The sequence below is a fragment of the Prinia subflava genome, chromosome 2 (genome assembly GCF_021018805.1).
Source record: "Prinia subflava isolate CZ2003 ecotype Zambia chromosome 2, Cam_Psub_1.2, whole genome shotgun sequence".
Lineage (NCBI taxonomy): Eukaryota > Metazoa > Chordata > Aves > Passeriformes > Cisticolidae > Prinia > Prinia subflava.
The window spans coordinates 103,532,152-103,547,329 of NC_086248.1; the positions used below are offsets into that span (position 1 = coordinate 103,532,152).

General features: G+C 42.1%; 1 protein-coding gene across 1 annotated transcript; it reads left to right on the top strand.

The window, feature by feature from the left end:
- Window positions 1-662: 662 nt before the first annotated feature.
- CFAP36 (cilia and flagella associated protein 36) lies at window positions 663-11,304 on the top strand. Its single transcript, XM_063391397.1, has 10 exons — window positions 663-820; window positions 4,350-4,414; window positions 5,295-5,396; window positions 5,809-5,923; window positions 6,886-6,973; window positions 7,587-7,638; window positions 8,497-8,617; window positions 8,872-9,041; window positions 9,452-9,610; window positions 10,314-11,304. Exons 1-10 carry the CDS (start codon window positions 706-708, stop codon window positions 10,398-10,400), a joined length of 1,074 nt encoding a protein of 357 aa, XP_063247467.1. The 5' UTR covers window positions 663-705; the 3' UTR covers window positions 10,401-11,304.
- Window positions 11,305-15,178: the final 3,874 nt, after the last annotated feature.

Here is a 15,178-nt window from a genome sequence, read left to right on the forward strand (position 1 = left end):
CCAATACCTATTACCTATACTAACATGTCAGTTCTACTCTAAGCCAATCTCTAAAACCCAACTCAGCACAAGATGGGGGACGAGAGCAAGAACTAGGAGGACAGGGGCCACTCCCCAATTCCTCCATCTTGCCTCTTCAGCCCCATACACTAAGAATCCTAATTTCTATATTTATATTCTATAATAAACCATCCACTACTTATTCTAAATTCTTAGGATTTGTGATTCTTCCTGCATGTGAGTGTTCACTGCCATGGACAGCAATCAGAGTCAGTGTCCTCCTGGGATCTGTGTGGGTCTAACTGACCCCCCTGTACAGATCCCAGACCCCCCTGGACAGTCTTCAAATCCTCCAGGGCGGCCAGAGGAATATCCTGGACTCCAACACCCATCCTGGCTGTCCCCAAGCACAGGGAACAGGACGGATGAACAGCCTGTTCCCGTGCTCCATTTCCCTCAGGACCGCTGACTAACAATCACTGAAGGTACTAATTTCTTCTCTTTTCGTTGTTGTGCAGGACCCGCGTCAGGCGGCCGGGGATGCTGCGGGCCGTCCCGCCGCTCCTGTGCCAGGCCACTAGCTGGCGGCGCTCCGCAGCCGCGCTTCCCGCCGGGCCGCGACTCCCGGGAATGCCGTGGGGGCGGCTCCCGGCCCGCAGGTCCCGCCCCGTGACGCCGGTTGCCATAGCGCCCGCGCCGCCGGCCATGGCGGCCGAGGAGGAGGACGACGTGGAGTGGGTGGTGGACACCATCGCCGGCTTCCTGCGGGGGCCCGCCTGGTCCATCCCCATCCTGGATTTCATGGAGCACAACTGCGAGGGTGAGCAAGAGCGCCGGGCGGGGCAGGGCGGGTCCCCCGATACCGCCGCCGGGAGCCTGTCCCCAGTGCGGGTGTCCCTGCGGCCCCGCGGTTGTGCAGGAGCGCGCACTCGGCCCCTCCGGCCGCGCTCCCGCCCGCGCTCCCCGGGGCCCGCGGTGTTCCCCGGGCGAGCCGTGTGTCGGGAGTGCCATTGACATCCATTAGCTCGCCCTGGGATTATGGCATGAGCTTACGGCCGACACCGGCCGAGCGCTGCACTCTGCGGCGCCTCGGACGCCGGCATGGCCTCCAAAGCTCTCCCAGAGCCAGGAGGTTTCCTTAGGAGACTGGTCTGGGCAGCCGAAAGCGCGACCTGGTCAGTGGGGCATAGGAGGAGAGGGCCCAAAGTTAAATTCCTGCAATTGTGTGAATGTTGTCAGTTAGGAGGTGAAAACACCTGAGTTTTAGTACCTCGCAAAAATCGTAGTCAGCACTATCAATGGTTACCGGGGAAGTTTTGTAGGTGATCCTATGTGTGAGTTTAGCTCGGAAGTAACTGCAAGTAAACTTCCATTTCTTTCTTCGTCTTCTTGAGACAATCAAGGCATGATTTGGGCAGCAGCCTGGGTAAAGTGGAAGTAGAAGCACTGGGGGGGTGGGGGCAGGATTGCCCTGTAGCCAGAGGAGGCCTGGGCAGATTTGTATCTGCAGAGAGGGAAGGAGGAAAAAAACTTTCTGATGTAGAGATTTGGCTAAATTACTTCTACTGCTTACAGAACAATTTCTGCTGCCAAAAACCACCTGGATCCGTACAGTAGCAAGGTAGTTACAATTTGGGCAAGTCTGAAAGAAGTGCTTAAGCCCTTGGAAAAACAAAGGCAGCTTTTGTTTGTGATTCTTGAAAAAAAAAAAAAAAGCTTCTCCGTTTCTCCCTGAATCGTTTCTACCCCCCCAAACTTTGCTTGAGGCACAATTGTCGTGAGTCTGTATGCCTTTCCCTCTTAAAACTGGGAAAAGAGGAGGGGAAAGCTCCTGGAGCCTTCACAGTTAGGAAGGGTTAGAGAAACCTGGACTGGAAGGTTTCTCCTGTGAAGTCTGCCTAAACTTGGGGTGGGCCAAACATTCTGGTTATCATGCAAAGGGTCTGGGTTTAGCTATCGAGGGAATTGATTTATCCCTCTCAGGAGCAATGATCCCTTCTCCTTAGAAGGTTGAGGGGAATTTACTGACAGTAAGAAGATTTGTGGAACCGCTGTAAGTTTCCACCTAGAGTGAGGCAGGCTCGTGATGGTCACGTCCTGCTGTGCTGATTCCATTGCTGGTTTTGTACTGACATACTTTGCCAGGACAGGGTCCTTTTCATTCCCAAAAACATTTAATCTTTTGACTGGACAAGAAAATTAGCAACAGTCTGATGAACTGACAATAATTTGTGATTCCTTGAAAATACAATTTGGATTTTGGTAATTGGTATGTGAGAAATTTATTTTAAAACTGTAGTTACTTTGGCCAAGTCCTTGCACTTCAATTTGTAAACTTACTGTAATGGTTTTTTTTATCTTTATTTGGTGTTTGCTTTCTCTCTCCCTCTTTCTGGGAACTTGATTAATTTTTTATAGCTTGAATCATTTCCTTTTACATCAAACTGAAATTAAATAGATGGGTGTGTATCATCCGATTTGAGGAGTCCTAGCCAAGATTTTCAGTTTTAACAGGAAGATAATGAGTGTCTCCCAGGACATCTGTGTCCCCTGGCTTGTCTTTATACTGTGGTTCTTGAGATCTTTATTCCTGTTGAGTGACCAAAGACTGTGCCAAAACCTTAAGGAATAATGACTATGTGATTCAGGAGCCCTGACTCAAGGAAATCCAATGTCTCTGTTCCAAGTACTCCTTAAAGCCACTTAGCTGAGAGGAGATGCTGACTGCAGCTTGCTTCACTTGGCACTGAACCTCATCCCACTGTGTCCTGAGCCTGGGGACAGAGCACAGTGTGTGCCAGCTTCCCACTCTGTTCTGCAGGAGGAGCATCCCCTTGGCAGTGCCACACCAGCTGTCACCTAGAGGTGACATTCCTGTGTCACACCCTGGGATCCCCAGGGCAGGAAGGGTGGGGAAAAAAGGGATAGAGAAGCCAAGGGGAAAGTTGGGGTTTGCAAGAGCTGGGAGGGATCCCCAGCCAGGAGGAGACAGCAGAGGCTGTCAAGTGTCTTCACCCTTGTGAATTTGGTAATGTGGTAGTTGCCATAGAACTGATATCTATAATACCTTCCCTACCATTTGGGTTTAATCCTAGATATTTGTAAACCTTTTATTTTAATTTCTTAATTTTAAAAATTGCCTTGTGCAAAACCCACAAGTAATGTTGGTTTTCCAAAGTACGATTAAAAAGCCGATTTTCCTCTGCTTTTGGGGGACTTGAACTGTGTGATTGGATTTCTGTCATTGCACTGTTTTGTTAGAAAGTGATGCTGCTTTAGGAAGTGCCACCTCAGCTTACACTGTGTCCAGGTTTGGAGTGATGTGGCCTCAGGGCTGTCGTGGCTGGGAAAGATGTTGGATGCCTTCAAAAATTCACTGTAAAATTGTGTGAAGGTTGCACTGATTCCACAGGCATCATCACCTTCAGAGATGTCACATGTACATGAAGAATAAATTACACTTGTTCCCCAATTTAAGCGAAATTCTCATTCTTCAAATGACTTCAAAGGATGTTGCTGAGAAGTGACTTGTCCAAGTGGCTAATCTTGAAGAGGATTGAGGCAGACTTATTTCTAAGCCTCTTCTTTAATTGCCAGGTTTTACATTACCTCTCGTAGTTGTTGGCATGAAAAAAATTTAAATTAGCCTCCCCAAACCTTAGTTTTCAGTTTCTCCTATTTTGTGCTTCTTCCACATATTCTGCAGCATAGAGATCATGAGCTCGAGTAGTTCCAGTCAGGGATTTTAATATGAATTTATATGAATATGATTAATAAGGCCTATAGTATAGGAATGTCCATTTTTTCTAAATCAGGATAAATATAATTAAAGTATAACTTAACATTTCTTCTTTGGGTTTATCTGGTTTTGCAGGCAGGGACTCATTTTCCTGCATCACCTTGGCTTCTCACTACATGAATGACATTTAAAAAAATAGTTTAAGTCATTAATAAATACATCTTCCATATAAATACATGGAGAGTGAGAAGTTTCCTGCTTGATATGTCATCTGCCACCATAGAACAACCTTACACACGTTCATGGGTAGTTCTGATATTAAAACTTACTTTTTAGTGAATGTATCTGCTGAATCCTCAACTTGCTTACAAGTCTATTATGAAGATACATTTCCCAGTATTAAATTATGCAGCTTAATTACTTTCAGTTATCAAAAGCACATGCTTAGCATGAGTGTGTAGAAAAACACAGGACTGTTATAAATCATGGCCTATATTTTTATTGATTAAATATATTACCCTAGAAAGGTTAATCTTGCTATTTAGGGTGTAAGTTAATTTGTGGTGGTTTGTACACTGACTACAAAATGTTTCTTCTTATCCCTCCTCAGTTTTTGATGATGAAGAAGAAAGCAAGTTGTCTTACACAGAAATTTATCAGCAGTACCAAGCTCTGGTGAGCATTATTCACTATTTGTGGTAAATTTCTAAGCAAAACAATTTAAAATGTTAAATGAGTGTTTAGATGAGATGAGCTTTTAATTGTGTTATTATTGTTTAGAAATCTTGTGTGTTGTAGTTGTTATATGCACTTTTATGCTAAAGACCAGGTACATAGAAAAGAAACTATGACACAGTCATAGCTCTTAGGCTGTTCTACATATTTTTCATTAAAATTAATATATCCACTACCTTCAAGATTGTATTTATAAGCTTGATAATGTTATTTTCTGTCAAGTTAAAATGACAACCAGCAGGATGTCTGAGAACACTCACAACTTGTATTTTGTTCATTAATGAGTCTGGGAAATCTTTTGAATTACCTTTCAGTCATCAGAAAAAACTACAGGAGATTTTTGGAGCTTAAATACATATGAAACAGTACATGCAGATTTCTAACATACTCTTTCTTTAATGACGCTGTGGAATAAATGATGTTAAAAAGCTTTGATTGAATGAATACAAACCAGCATTGATTTCTGCTCTGATCCAAAGGCTTTCAGGCACAGACTGGCAAAAAGCCTTTTACTTACATCAAAAACCCATGAGGAATACTAACCAGGAGTCTGGGGAAAAGGTACACAAGTGGGAGTCCTGGAAACTGGAAAATATACATTAAGGAGTAATCAAATTTAGCAATAAAAATGCTCATTTTAAACAGTTTATGAAAGCAAATAAAGCTTTGACACATCAGAAAAGTCAGTTATGCTATTGTAGTGGTTTTCCTTTGAGTTTATAAAGCACAACATGAGCAGAAAAGAATAGACAATCATGCTAAAAATTCTTATGATTCCCAGGGGAAAGCCTTCGGAGGTAAGGCTTATACTTTCTTACAGGTGGAGAGATTACTAGAGGACTATCTTAAAGAAGTTGGAATTAATGAGGAGAAATTTCAAGAAGCTTTTTCTTCTCCTCTTGCAAAGACCCACACCTCACAGGTATTTGTCTTCATTAAGCAATGTATGGATTTCATTCTTAGCTTGGTGTTTTCCCTAACACAGCTAGCAGGAGATGAAACTTGGAAATGTTTTCATGGTGAAACTGTAATTTTCAATTGAACTGCAGCTGTAAACTTACACTGGGAAACCCAATTGGGTAATAATATTACAAGATTGTCTAAATGTTACTGCAGACATGTTGATGTAAAGTTATAACCCACCGAGTTATTTTGCTGACCATGAGCTCTTCTTCTATATCTGGAAAAACAGACAGATAGGAGAATGAAATATAATTATTAAAAACATGCTCCCCAGAACTGAAAAATCAAGCTAATTTCCAACAGACCAAGCTAGTTAGGATTTCTGGGGGATTTCTGTGCACCATTTCTTGTGCATACCTTTCCTCCCACAGGCTATTCTGCAAACAGTGTTGGCAGCAGAAGATTTTAGACTGTTTAAAAAAATGATGGTACAGAAAAATATTGAAATGCAACTGCAAGCAATTCGAATCATCAAAGAAAGGAATGGTGAGAAATTATGAACGGGGGGGTTCACTGCAGGTTTTTAGATTTCTTTTGATGACTCTTTATGCCACTCATAAATGAGTGTGGAATGCTGGTTCTGCTCCAGTTCAAGTTACGGGAAAACATCCGGTTGATGATACTAAGACAGGGATTTCATTGCTTAGTCCTTGGCTTGCACTCTCAGTGACTGCTGTCTGTATTTTGAAATTAACAGAATTTCAGTCTGTTTGTCTCAATTTCTCTGTGAAACTTGACTGAGTTTTCTGTTGCAGAATTTTGGTGACAATTCTGAGTTAAAGCACTTAGAGCAGTTCCTATAGTTCCTCAAATGGAGCAATATCAACAGCTGGAATTCTGTTCCTTGCATGGCAAGGATGGTGTAGTGTCTGCTGTGCTTACTCTGCAATTCACACTGAAAAATCCATTCAGAAAGCACAAGTTAAGGCCTTCATCATGCTCATACATGCATGAGAAAGAAGATGGAAGAGGAAATAATCCACACCCAACTTTGCTGCTCCGGGGATGCTTCTGAAAGGATTTTAATACTACTCCTTCCTTCCATGTCTTTAGTTTTACTTACTTCTTACTGCATGTGTGTTTTTCAGAGAATAATTTTTAAATTTCACCTTTCATATAACATATACATTTGGGAGTGGTTCAGGTGGCCATGGCTGAATTGCAGCCTACAGGAAATGCCACATAATGGTCAGTGCAGAGTTTGACTTCACCTTTGATGTCAAAACTTTCATTCACAGAAATCTTTGCCTTTTTCCTACCAGTATTTAGGACTTTTTCCTCTAGGATCTAGGAGCTTTGTAGAAACAGTTTCAGAGGAAGAATTACATGGCTTTGATTTTGTGAATGTTATTTTCTTGTGTTTTTTTCTTTAATTTTCTTTTCTTTTCTGCCAATTGGAGCACAAAATCATTTCCTTAGAATAATGCATAAATCTTGTTTTTTTCCAGGTGTATTGCCTGAGTGTTTGACAGAGGGTTCTGATGTATTCAGTGAAATTGAACAGGAAGAAATGAAAGTACTCAGGGAGGTTCTAAGGTAAGAAATCAGTCCCACTTTGTATGTTATTTTAAAATATAGGTCTGTAGGACCTAACTCTTCCAGCCTTTTCCAGGGAACTGCCTTCATCTTACAGATAACAGGAATATTCTTGTCAACATCCTACCTGAGGAAAAATGGGTGGTGCTGGGCAGTGGGTGTGCTTAGGAATATCCAAATAGTGAGTGAGAACTGTTGCTATGATCTGTGTGAGACCAGTACAATTTCTGCAGATTCTCCCCCACTCCCAGGTCACAGACACATAAACAAATAATAGCAGATGAGTCCGTCCAGATTATATTCTTTTCCCTCTGGATTCTGGAAATATTCCCCTTCCTGTCTTTAAAGTAGCAAATGAAATAAAGGGATAGATAAGTCCTGGAAATTCTTACACAATTATTTTAGCACAAAGATAGTTGAGGACAGTGGGCTGTTGTGTGTTTATCCCAATTATTTGTTTCTATTAAGACTTAAGTTGTGGAAATATTTTGGATACTCACAAATTCACATTACCTTGTAATTGCTTTGATAGTCCTCAAATATTTAAGCAGTGTTAAAAGTTCCCTGAAAATCGCTACAACTAAAGGAGTTTTACTCACGTTTATTGTTACAGAAAATCCAAGGAAGAGTATGAAATAGAACAAGACAGAAAGAGGTCTGAAGAAGTGAGTATCTTACCTTTGTATGTGAGTTACGGGGATGATTGAGAAATCCCCTGATATTTCGTCCTGGCTGTGCCCGGATCCCTTCCAGGCTGTGTGTTCCATCAATGCAGTGTCCCACACGAAGCACATTCCCTACTCAGCACCTGAATCCTGAAATCCTGCTAACGGGTGTCAGCCTTTCAGATCCAGGGAACAGCTGAATTGTCAGGATCAAAGAGCCTTCAAAGTGTAAGCTGCTTGGAAATGACAGCACTCATAATCCCACCAGAATTACCTTCAGGATCACTTGGTAAAGAGTGTAGTTATTCATTAAATGCTCACAAGATAGAACTAATCACCAGGACCCAGAAATCCTCTCCAAGAGACCATCCCTTGGTGTCCATCAGAGTAAACCCCAGAGAAAGGAAACTGAATGTAAATGGGGACTGGCCAAATTGTGGAATCATGGCAATAAACCTCTCCTTGACTGGAAAAACAGGCAGGTTTTATCCAAATCTCTACAGACCACCAAGAATATCAGTATTTTTGATAAACAAGCCAGATTGTAGAGCCCCCAGTCCCCTGGCCAGAGAAGGTAATAGTGTTCAGGGATACATTTTTTGTTAAAAGTATGTTTTAACACAAAATGATTTCAAATTTTAATTAAAGATGTGGGGTTCTGACATGAATTACATGGTTGATCAACAACAGACAATTTCTAGGCGGAAATTCTGAGAGAAGGGTTGGATTGTCTATAGTGTAAACAATGCAGTTTTAATTGGAAGTTTTTCTGGGAGATTCCTTTGTGTGGACAGTTCAGTACTCAAGGTACAGTGCCAGGAAATGTAATGGTTTGGTTTATTTGTTTTCTAATTCAAGGCACGTGCTAAACTCAAAGCTCCAGATGTTACCCACAATTTTCCAAGAGATTCGAGAGAAGCTGTTAAGGAATCCACTGAAGGAGCTGAGGACTCTGAAGAAACTCCGAAATGCCCTTTAGGTAATTTTAGGGGGAGTGCAGTGCTGAGAGGGCAACATGATGCTGGTTTTAAATGATTCAAGGGTCCACTTGTATCAAGATTTTAAGAACTTGGCTGGATAAGGCTGTGAGAAAAGTGTATTTGCCCTGCAGGGATACCTTCCAACATGGGATGTATTACTATTCCATGTATTACTGTTCCAATTGATTATTTTTATCTGATTATTATTATTATTTCTATTCCTTCTAATTGTTTCCTTTGTAAAATTACTTAGAGGGATCTCATAAATCTACAAAAGAAGACCCCAAACCAGTTTGCCCAGTACAAAAAGGAACTGAAAACTTACCCCACCCCTCTTGTACAAGGGAGAAAGAAGACACTAAGAAAAGGTCTGCTGGGAAAGGTTCAGAGAACACAGTGCAAAAAGCTGGGGTGAAAGGACCTGTAAGTTAAAAACAAATAAGAAAAAAGCCAAACATAGAACTAGAACGCAAAAAGAGAGGATTACATGTACAATATATATTTTAAATAGTATTATATTCAAATACAGATTTTCTGTTACTCTAACCAGGTGGGTTTGGGTTATTTTGGGTGTTTTTAGAAACAAACATGTAAACACTCATGTTTTTCACACTTTATTAGCACAAAGTTCAGCTCATGATTTCTGGTTTCAGAGTAGAATTCAGCATTCAGTCCTTTGGTAATTTCTTAGGAGACAGCTCTGACTTGAAGCCTCAACTTGGATTTGTTTTCACCTAGTAATTTTGGAAGCAAATGGGATGTAAATGTGCTTTTCATGCACAGGACGTTGATACAAACAAACTAATTTCAAAATTGTAAATTCTTTCCCCCAGGATTTATCAGAAATTGAAAAGCAGCAGCTGAAGCAACGTGAGGATTACCTGAAGAAAAAACGAGACCTGCTGCTGGCTACAAAGAAAGAGTCAAAAAATAATGTACCATCACCACCACCAAACACTGACCAGAAAGAGGAGGAATCCCCTCCCAAAGAGGTGAGGCACTTTCATATAAACCCGTGGGTGCTTTCAGTGCAGGTGTCCATGCTGTTGCTAAAGAGTGGGAATGGGTTAAAATATTTCCCATGGGGGGAAATATTTCCAAGTTACTGGTTTTGCAGAAGCTTCGGGCTGGAAGTTTCAGTGATGAAGTTGGCATTGGTTGGCTTCAGCATCATCAAACCCTCCTGAATAACTTCAGTTTATGGATGGATAAAATGCCTGTGTGCTCGTAGTCTGTGACTTACTGTTGGGCTTCTCAAATCTCAGGGATTTTATTTTTCTTTTGCAAATGCTTGAATACTCTCTCAAAAAAGAGGAAAATACTAGAAAACCTTAAAACCCTTTTACATTACAAAACAATGTAATAACTATTCTGTTTCAAACCCAAAAATCATTACTCTCCTTTATAGAGCAAGTACTTAAGGGCGTGAACTTAAGTCCAAAGACTTTCTATTGCCTCAAATATTTTTCAGAGTTGCTGTGCATTTTATTATGGTCAGAAGGTGCCCCAAATTCTGGTGACTGGGGAGCCTTCAGGACAATTGCTCAGCAGGAACTGAAGGTGGGGCTCCCAAAACACAGATCAGGGCAGTGGGAGAGGGCAGGGTGGTGGTAGGAGCCCCATCCACCCCTCTGGTCCATGGTGGGGGCTGATGGTTGCTCATTGCTTATTGCAGTGTTTTCACTCTGTTTTTAGGAAATGTCAGAAGAGAAGCAAAGGCTGCTCCAGAAGAGGAAGATGCTTGCAGAAAAGCTAAAAGAAGAAGTAATTAGTAAGCGGTAGTTTTAAGAGGCTCATTGTCGACCCCATGAACAGAAGGATGTTTTAGAATAAATTACCAGTAAGTGAAGAGATTTCCAATCTTGCACAAGGGATTTATAGAACTTTCAGACAAGCAGCTCAGTCCCTGCTAACTCCCTATTGCAAATGCCACTGAAACACACCACGAGCACTCGTTTTCCAGAGTGCTGGAAACTCCCTGACTCTGTCCTGCAGTGAGGCCGTGCCATCAGTGCAGAGCACAGCCCTGCTCCAACCCTGAGCCCTGAGAGCAGAGGCAGCGATGGAGAGCTGGGAAAGGAATTCCTGTGGCAACAGCTCCAAGCTCAACACTTTAACTTTTTCATTTTCATAACAGGGCAGAACTTGGTTCCTTTCATTAGCCCATTATAAACAAATGGCTTTTTTCAGCTGCACAGTGTAATAAAGTCTGGTTTCACGAGGAAGTGCACCCTCGACCACCTCATTTGTGAGAAAGCCAGTGGACCTTGGGAGTCAAGACATTGACAAATTAACTCCAGGTTACAGTGGTTTACGGGCTTTTGGGGCAGTTTCCCAGTGCCCAGGTCCCAGTTTGCAATAAATACAAGTTTAAATAAAAGGAGGTGCTTTAGTGCAAAGCTGAGGCTGTGTGGGTACTGACAGTGGTTGGATTTTAGGCTTCAGGCACTACTAGAGTCTGTGTGAAAGACAAGCGAGCAACTTTTTCATTCTGGCCTGGGAAAATCTTAAGGAAGAATTCAAACAATCCTTGAGAAGTGAAAAACCATCAGCAAGTGGTGTTTTTCCAACATGTTTACTGGCAAGGTTGTTGACAAAGGCTCTGAATGACCAATCATATTCATTGTGCCGAAGGACTCTATAAAAAGACAACGTAGAAGAATAAAGATTACTCTCATTTTCATCATATCGAGAGTCATGTTGTTATTTCTATGCTGTCCAAAAATCATAACAACAAGGCTGTTCCCAGCAATTCATTTCCAGAGTAGCAGAAATCTTTTTAAGTCCTTTTTTGGTTTGGCTTTCACAGACTCAAGAAGAAACCAGGAGAGGTCACCCTTTGCACATAGCATGGTCTCATTGAGAGGTCACCCGTTGCCAAGACATGCCACAGCAACTCCCATGAAAAGAGACAAACCCACCCGCCTTCTAGTTTCATGAAATGTTTATTAATAATTATAAACAATATGTTACTACAATTACCAAGTCATTTCATATCTGAGTTTTACAGCTCAGCATTAATATGTAAATACTTAAAATGTCTTTACAGTCTAAAACTAGTACAGAGGGAACGAGAATCCTGCTGTCCTCTGGGAAGGAGAAAAGCAAGGAGCAGTCCTGTAGAGGAGCAGCCCGTGCCAGGCTCAGAGCACAGGAACTGGGGCCTACCTGTTCAGCTTCTGGCTTTGTCGATCCTTTTCCTGCTCATGTTTTGTCTTCAGGCCCTTGAACGTCTGAACATACTCAACAGATTCAAGTGCATTATAGAAGTTTTCAACTATATGTGCAATAAGGGACTTAATATCTTCCTGTAGAAGAACAAAACAGGGTTTCAGCCTCAAACAGGCACAGGCAGAAGTTCAGAAAGCTTTTGAGTTTAGTTTGGAAAAATAACTGATTCTTTATCCAGAGAGACCCAAAACCCTGTAGTAAAGAACCCTGAAGCAATCAGATTTATCCTTAATAAAAGCTGGGATCTAGGGATAATTATTAAGCTTCCTACAGAAACAGAAAATGGACTCAGTAGTGTCCCAGTGCTGTTTGTGACACTTTGTTAGCCAGGATGTTGCAATCTTGGAGAGCTACATTTTGCCTTTGGACCTGAGATGCCATGGATGTGTCAGAGCTGGAGCTGAACTCACACAGCAGACTTGAGCAGGTTGTACCCAGTTCCATTATCCAACAGAGTCCTGATAACTGGGTCAAAGAGGTTTCCCTGGATGGTGGAATGGTTACAAAATTCACATTTCAGGGCAATTATCTTCCTCATAAATTGAAGAACACCTCTATAAAGAATAAACTCTAGAACAGGAGCCAGGGCTCTAATCTGCCTCTCATGGAAAGAACTGAAACTCCTTATGTCACCCAGAGGAAGAGGCACTCCCAAACCTCAAGCATGACAATCTCATCCACACTCATTAACACGAATTCCAAGTTCAAGGAACACCTTCCACACAGTGCCCACCATGGCTGGCAGAAGGAAACCACAACAGCTCCATACTCAAAGCCAAAAATGTGTGTTTAGAATTCATCAAGACCGTGGCTCTTTCTCAGCCTTGAGACTCTTCAATAGCACTTTTCCACAACCATATTCCCAGCTAGCATCACAGACTGATCCCCACGACCAGCATTTCCAAGTCACTGCCAAACACCACAGGCCTGAAATGGGAAAAAGAGATAAAAATAAAAATCATCCTTATCTCTTTCACACGTCTTCTGAGGCACTGGCCCGAAGTGGTGCAGTGAGAACAGGAACACAGCAAATGTAGAAGAAATCCAGGTATGAAAATATTTTTTAACCCTGAGAGGAAAAAAAAATCACTTAATTCAACACTGGCATTCACATAAACCTTTTAAATAACAGGAGGAGTAACAGAGGAAACAGCCTACAGAGAATGCAGGCTTTTGTGTTTTCTTACTTCAGCTGTGGCCAGCACATTCCCTGGATCGAGCCGAGTACATCCATTAACTGATCAGCTCTAAATTCAGGATCAGGATGGCAGCATCACCTCAGTGGTGAGAGGCGCATCCTGCAAAAAACCAAACCAAAACAAAACAACAAACCCAAGGAAAACACAAAATAGTTAATTATAAGAGTACTAATTCCCTAAGTTTCTATAACTTTTTAAAAAATGAAAACTAAATAGAAAATGGAAATTTTATTTGGCTGGTTTGTTTCCTGGCTGCCCTAAGACTGTTATATTCAACAAACTCCACTTTTACTCACATGGTCACTCTGCTGGACCTCTTGCATTACAAGTTCTTGGACCATGAACAGACTGAAGTCTAGATTAAACAATGTAACTGTGACAGCAGATCTAACCTGCAGATCATCCAATTCCCTAATAAATAAGATATTTGGGTTCTGAGGTCAAGTTTAGTGTTTATTATCAAGTAAAGTAAAGCTGCAAAGAAATAGAGTTTAAAGTTTTGGGGATAATAGAATAACAAAGTTTAATAACAAAGTTTCTATAAGCAACACAATAATAAAGTTACAGAAAAATGGCAGAAACCAGCAAGATCTTTTCCTCACTCTTTCCCTCCTTTGGAGAGGACACAAGACTTTCTGTGAACAGCCCCAGTTTAGGCAAGAAACATTCACCTCGTGCTACTTGCCAGAATATTTGACACATTGATCTGTACCTGTTATCCACAATTTACTCATTTTGTGCCAAAGAACCGACTGGACACATGACTTTGTACAAAATTTTCTGTCTCATTTACATGCATCAGGAATGGATAACTTCCTTATGGATGTGATTTTCTGTGAGAAAAGAGCAACTGTTCAGCCTAACAGAGTGACACAACAGGACACGTTTGGACTGGGCTAGTCCTGGAACAGAATAATAGGATTAGGGCTAATCTAATCACTGAACATCTACAAGACTTTATAATGTTTTCCTTGCAGTCCATGTCCCTTGGTTGGTTCACAGGTTGTTACCTCAGCACAGAAACTCCCTGGAATTTCAGGTTTCAGAGGAACAGCAGCACTGAAACTGGGAGTGCAATGCTCAGACAGCAATAGCTGTTTCAGCCACAGGAGTGAAAGAAACTCCATTTTCCCACTACTGATTAGGACAGATTAATAATGAGAGGATTACGGGATCTTTTGGGAGGAACCAGCCAACAGTTCAAGATTATCTAAAAATACTTCTCTGGCCCCGGGCCAGCAACAACCACAACACCAATCCAGCTGGCACTGCACAAAGAGCCTCTGCCAGTTTTTACAGCCCCTGTCCCAAGGACTGTGCTGACCACAGGCTCACAGAGAGTAAAAACGCCCAGAGCAGGTGGGTCAGGCGCTTCAGAGCTGGGGCAGCCTCTGCATCAGCTGCCAGTCCCAGCACAGCAAAACTGACACAGAGGGGCTCAGCAGAGCCAGAACTGCTTCAATGGACATGGCTGTTCTACTTGGGTTAAGATCATCTTGAAGTTTCACTCACCATTACAATTTCGAGAGCTGGAAGAATTCCCAATTTTGCCAAAGTTTTGAAAAATTAATCTCTCCCCTGAGGTAATAGGAGGGAAAAGGTTCAGAATTCCTTGAAAACCTTGTGCATAGGAAGAAAGTAATTACAGGTATACTTGGGTCAGAAAGGGCAAAACATTTTGTAGCCGATTTTCTGCTGGCTATGGACCTTCCTAGAAAATGGCATTATTCCTTCCTGACTGGTGATTAGGATTGGCTCCTTCCAGCAACAGGACTTCAGACCTGCCTGAGCAGACATTAAACGTCAGTGCCTGCAAAGATTACCAGTACATCTCAATAGCCCAGTTTGTCCCAAGGGAGCTGCTGGAAATCAGAGCTCTCTGGTTGTTTAGCTCACAGCTTTAAACCAGGCCGCATCAAAGTCTGGGAAGATTGTGAAGATTACCACGGGAAAGTGTTCCTTCCTTTAAGGACAAAGAGGTGCAGCTTGTTGCCCTGCTGCTCCCAGTGTTGCAAGTGTACAGTCTACACTGTTTCATAGTAGAACAACAAAGGTGAAAATAGCCCTAAGACACAAGAGTCACTGAGGCATGCTCTGGTGGTTGGGGGCTCACACAGCCCTGACACCTCT

Excerpts from the sequence above, each read along its gene's own strand:
- CFAP36 (XM_063391397.1), top strand. The coding sequence starts at position 706 with ATGGCGGCCGAGGAGGAGGACGACGTGGAGTGGGTGGTGGACACCATC. Across the intron at positions 5,397-5,808 it reads CAAAGACCCACACCTCACAG|GCTATTCTGCAAACAGTGTT; the intron begins GTATTTGTCTTC and ends TTCCTCCCACAG. Across the intron at positions 8,618-8,871 it reads AACTCCGAAATGCCCTTTAG|AGGGATCTCATAAATCTACA; the intron begins GTAATTTTAGGG and ends AAAATTACTTAG.